Source organism: Egretta garzetta, unplaced genomic scaffold (assembly GCF_000687185.1).
Source record: "Egretta garzetta isolate BGI_Z169 unplaced genomic scaffold, ASM68718v1 scaffold51, whole genome shotgun sequence".
NCBI classification, from domain to species: Eukaryota; Metazoa; Chordata; class Aves; order Pelecaniformes; family Ardeidae; genus Egretta; species Egretta garzetta.
The window spans coordinates 2459259-2464378 of NW_009258549.1; the positions used below are offsets into that span (position 1 = coordinate 2459259).

Sequence of the window (5120 nt, forward strand, 5' to 3'; positions counted from 1 at the left end):
GTTACAGCTGTGCCTTGCCCCCCTTTGCCCGCAGCCGGGGGCAGGCCTGGCTCCCTGCGGCGGGGAGGGGGCTCGCCACAGCCGCCTGATCACTGTGACACGAGAGCGGGGATCTGCAGGCACGGAGGAGACTGGGGCGGGGTGGCACGTCCTGAGCCATCCCCATGGGACCCACGCATCCCCATGCAACCACGAGAGCTGCTTCCCATCCCTAAGCTGGTTTTAACAGGGCCTGATCTTAAAAGCAGGGGCAAGCTGCGCCCTGCATTGGCTTGCTGGAGGTAGAAGGAGGCCTGTGGGAGACGGAGGCGAGTGGGGTGCCCCGTGCTCTCGGCTTGGGGGCAGCAAAGGTGAGGTGGTGGCGGAGCTGGGCGCAGCGAGCAGTAGAGGAGAGGGGGAAGCAAGGCGTTTGTGCTGGGGTTGTGCTGTGTCTTACTTCCCTTTCTGGTCTCTTCAGGGTTTTGTATGGGTTTTTTCTTTGCAGATCTTGTTTGGTTCTTGAACAGACATGTATATATTTTGAGTGCAAAATTCTGTAAATGAAAGAAAACAAACAGATTTAAAACGAAACGCCCGGCGCGAAGAATCTGCTGTATTTATGGGAAATAAAGAGTTCTTTCCTGATCCTGACCCCAGAAATGCATCTTCCCCTCGCCTTCCCTGACCACGGAGGAGCTCATTCCACCCTGTGAAGGGTCATTTCCAGTTCAAATCCTGCCCCTGCAATCCTGTAACACGTCCCCCAGTCACCCGGGGCCTTGCCACCGTGGTTTCCCCACTCCATGGGTGGGGGTGGAAGTCCCCCAGCTGCTCTCAATTCCTGTTTGAGAGCAGAGTTGCTCCCAGGCTGGGAGCCAGCTGCTGCCCGCTTCCCTCCCTCTCTCCCTGGGGCAAGGCCGTGGGCAGGGGTGGGTGCCCCACAGCCTGCAGGGAGCAGGGCTGGAGCTCAGGCTGTGCCCCACACCGTTGTTTGCAGCTTCACCGCTGCCTGTAGCCGCACTTCCTCCTCTTCCTCAGGGCTGCCTCTCGGAAGCAGCTCCCCAGGGCAGTTTCAGTGCAGGGAGGGGGGGGGTCTGCTCCAGCAAGCAGCAGTCTGGGGCTGGGAGCGGGGTCTCTGACATAGCATGGGAGGAAAGAGGCTACGGCTTTGCCACCACCCGACCCAGCCAGCAGGGATGGGGGGAAGACTCATCTGCATCTTTGCAACAGATGCTTGAAGCCCTTGCCTGCTTTCAGCGACCACAAGGCCTGTGAGGAGCACGCCCAGGGCTTGCGGCTGGGGGATCAGGCGTGCTTGGCCACAGGTTTAGAGCAACCTGGTGTTCAGGCAGGGAGAACAGTGCTTGCTTGCTCAGGGCCTGCTTGAAAACAGAGGTCCAGCACTGCTTTGCTACACACTCCCTGGAGACTTGCCCACCACCACCACCACCAAGAAGGAGCAGAGCCAGGCAGCCACCGAATTATTGCTCCTTAGGCTTCAGGGCACAGGTGGAGTGGCCCTTCCGCCTCTTCTTCCTTTGCCGCTTGTCTCATCTGCCCACAAGCTGACCGCTTCCCGTCTGGGCTCGGGTGTTAGTTCCTTTGCCAGCCACGTAACCCGGCCGGCAGCAACCTTTGCTTGGTGCAGAAGGAGGAAAGTCACAGCTGCAGGTAGCCCAGAGATAAGGCGAGGTTTACATCTTGTAGAGCCAGGAGCAAAGGTGGTGGTAGTGGTGGCGATGGTGGTGGTGGCGGGGTGAGGGGGACATTCTTAGACCAAAAAAAAAAAAACACAAAAGCAAGCTGAGCCCTGGTGCAGCTCTGCAGAGAGCAGGCAGCACCCGAGCCTGGGAACCGGGAGTTTGCGGTCCCCGTGCAAGTGTGCACGGGTGCTGCTGCTCTGTGCTTGGCCCAGCCGCCCCGCTCGGAGCCCTGCCAGCAGCGGGGGAGCGGGGAGGGGGCCTCTCTGGGGCATGGAGAGGCCCTGGCCACAGCCTTGTGGTGGTTCCGGAGAGCCTCAGCGATGGCAGGGAGGGAAAGCGGGGTGGGGGTACGGGGGGGGTTGCATGGGTGGATTTGCTGCTCACCCCCTGGCTTTTGTCCTGGCAAGGGGGGAAAAAGCACAGCCGGTGGTGGGCAAGGCGAGGCGGGGAAAACCACCCCAGCTGAGGCAGAGAGCAAGCAACAGAGCGTGGGCCCTTCGCTCAGGCTCGGCAGCGGCGGGGGCTTGTCCTGCCTTGTTACATGCTTGCTGCAATAATATTTCCCCTTTAAGGCTGGGCTGAAGTTATTTATACTTGTGGGGTGGTGACAGGAACACAGAGCGGAGCAGGAGCCCTGAACTGCTCTTACCTGATCTGCGGCAGAGAGGCGGCCGGAGGAGGAAGGAAGCTCAGAAAAAAAGAGAGGGAGCGAGAGAAAGGAGTTGAAGGGAGGGGAAGAAAAAGCAGGCAGGGCATCCCCAGGGAGGGATCAGCCAGGGAAACAGAACACGGGGGAACGAGGGAAGGAGGAAGGAGAGGAGTAAGGAGGCAGAGGTCCTCAGGAAAGCAAGGGGCAGAGCGGCTCCAGGGAGCCAAGGAGCCGCTGACGCCCGATGCCAAACGTCACCGAGGGGTGCTGAGCAGGTACAGCCGAGCGGAGCGGCTCTTGTGGTCTCCTCCCGGCTCTCAAGATGATGAAGAGGCAGTTTAATCGGATGCGGCAGCAGCTATCCCATCCCAACATCACCGGCCGGTAAGGACTGCTCCGCTACCTGCGCTGGAGGGCTGGGAGGGAGCGGGATGCGGGTCCTGGAGGGCTTGCACTGGGGCTGGACCAACCTCCCAGGGCCGGTGGCCAGGGAAAAGGGGAAAGGAGGAATGGCCCTGGGTTTAGAACATCTTCAGTGTAAGCCAAGGGGCTGTGGCTCCCCAGCTCCCCGGCACCCGCGGGGCAGTGGGAAGGCTGCACTGGTGCTGCTCAGCAGGGACATGGTCCCCATGCCCGGCTACCTCTCCCAGGGCCCACAGATGCTGTGCCCACCTGGAAAGGGGCCTTTCCTGAGCTTGGCTTCCCAGGGATGTGAGGGCAATGGGGAGGGACGTTCCAGCCACATGCTCTTGGCTCTGTGGAGGGTGTTAGGAGCTGGGACCTGCCCTCCTCACTGAGCCTGAGGTGCTTCACAGGAGCCAGATGCCCTGCATAGCTCTAGCCAGCCCTCCAGTGCGGGCGGCCCAGGACAAGGAGAGGACCAGGGATCCTCAGAGGAGCCATGGAGGACCTACAGCTTCACACAAATTCCTCCAGCCCCATCCTACCTCTGCTGCTTCCTTATTTTTCTCTTTGGCTTTCCAAAGCTCTCCCCTTGCAAAACCCAGAACTGAAATTACAGGGCTGGGCCCTCCCTTCCCAGCCCCCTCGCTCCCTCTTTCCTACAGCCACCTCCGCAGGTTCTCCAGTGCTGGGAGGCTGAGCAGGACCAACCGTGTCCCCTGGACAACTGAGGTCCTTCAGCCAGCCCAGCAGACCAGCCACAGGGAAGCAGCTCCTACATCCTAGTGGCCTCTTGCTCTTCTTGCATTCCCCAGAAGGAAGCATGATCCCTTCTCCCATCCCTCCTCCCTCAAGATGTCTCATCTCCATGTTGGATGCGCCTCCCTTTCATTTAATGCCAGGCAGGCAGGAGGTTTCAAGCAGCTCATGCAGTCCAAGAGCAAGTTCTTCACTCACTGCAGAGCCTCTCCTCTGTAGGCTGCACTCTCACGTGATTTTGCTTGCCTTCAACCAAGCCGCCCCCGTTTCCTGCGGTTCCACGGCCTCATCCCGCATAGGCTGTGGCAGGCGGTGAAAAGACAGAAACATGAACTGGGGAAAAAGCAGCAGGAGCAGAGGGAAAGCAAACGGGGTTCCTGGGGTGTAGCAATGGCAGTGCGCCGTGAAGCAAGGTTTCCTCTATGGGGAGGCATCAGGGAGGTTTGATGGTGATGGCGGCTGGTAGGTTTTGAGCAGAATTTGCTGCAAACTAGAAGCTTCCTTTGCCAGATTTGCTCCTAATACCTGCTGCAAAACTGAGCAGAAAGCTGTTTCATGAAGGCGTTTCTGGAGGGGCTGGTGTTGGTCTCAGTCCCCAGCTTGACCACAAAGATATCTGTGCTCCAGCACCGGTGGCCCCACACCTTCCAGCTACCCTGGCCTGCAAAGACACATGCCGAGCTCCAACAGCACTGATCTGGATTTGCTTTCAGGAGAGAGATGGGTGGTCAGGGGTAGAAGGTTTCACCAGCAAACATCCCACCCCCCCTGCCATGGCCCCACTAGGCACCCCATCTCCAAAAAACGGGCCACACCTGGACTTTTTGACTGTGCTGCTCTGAACTGGAAGTCCTGTCTGGCAGGGTGTCCACCAGCCAGCAAGGTTGGCTGCCTTGCCCTGTTCCTGCTGTTCTTGGCGCCCCAGACTCATTCTGCCCGTAGCCTTGTGTATGATAGTCCAGGCCATAGCCAGCATCTCCTGCTCCCCAGAGCCCAAAGAGAAGCGGATGGGATCCTTCCTGAGGAGGCTGGGTGGAGGTCACCCCCATCTGCTGATGGCTCTTTCTCCTTCCTCTGCAGAGCCCAAGAAGCAACCGAGCTCCTGCCGGAGGATTTGCTGCAGGTGAGGCACGGGCTGGGCAGGCAGGCGTGTGCCTGCTTGTGCCTGGGCGTGGGAACCTGTCCCGTTCCTGCCTGCCATTTGCCCTGCCTGCACATCCAAGTCACGGGGCTGGGATCTGCTCATGTGCGGAGGGTGACTCCAGGACCATGGCATTAAGCGAACAGCAGGCTCCTGCCACAGGGAAGGGCTTCCCCAGCTGCTCACAGAGGGATGAATCCTGACCAGGAGCTGTGCTCCCTTTTCCCTGGACCGGGGATGCTCTGGGCTGCAGCGGGATGCTGGGCGGGCTCACCCACGCACAGAGCTGGGTGGTGGGGAGATGGCCTTGGGGCGCCCATGGTTGGCAAAAGGGCTTCCCCAGTTCCACATTTCCACCCCAGATTGAGCAGAGGATCGAGCCAGCCAAGCGAGCAGCTCACAGCGTGTCCAAGAGGCTCCAAGCCTGCCTGCAGGGGCAATGTGGCTCCGAGATGGACAAGCGAGTGGTGAGTGGAGTCCTCCCTCT

General features: G+C 59.9%; 1 protein-coding gene across 1 annotated transcript in view; it reads left to right on the forward strand.

Annotated features, from left to right (window-relative positions):
- The first annotated feature begins 2405 nt into the window (after nucleotides 1-2405).
- Nucleotides 2406-5120, forward strand: part of SH3BP1 (SH3 domain binding protein 1) — a 16803-nt gene continuing 14088 nt past the window's right edge. The window contains exons 1-3 of the mRNA XM_009647732.2: nucleotides 2406-2715; nucleotides 4573-4615; nucleotides 4996-5100. Of these exons, the coding sequence (XP_009646027.1) occupies nucleotides 2654-2715; nucleotides 4573-4615; nucleotides 4996-5100 (210 nt within the window). The 5' untranslated portion in view covers nucleotides 2406-2653. The remainder of the gene's footprint in view (nucleotides 2716-4572; nucleotides 4616-4995; nucleotides 5101-5120) is intronic.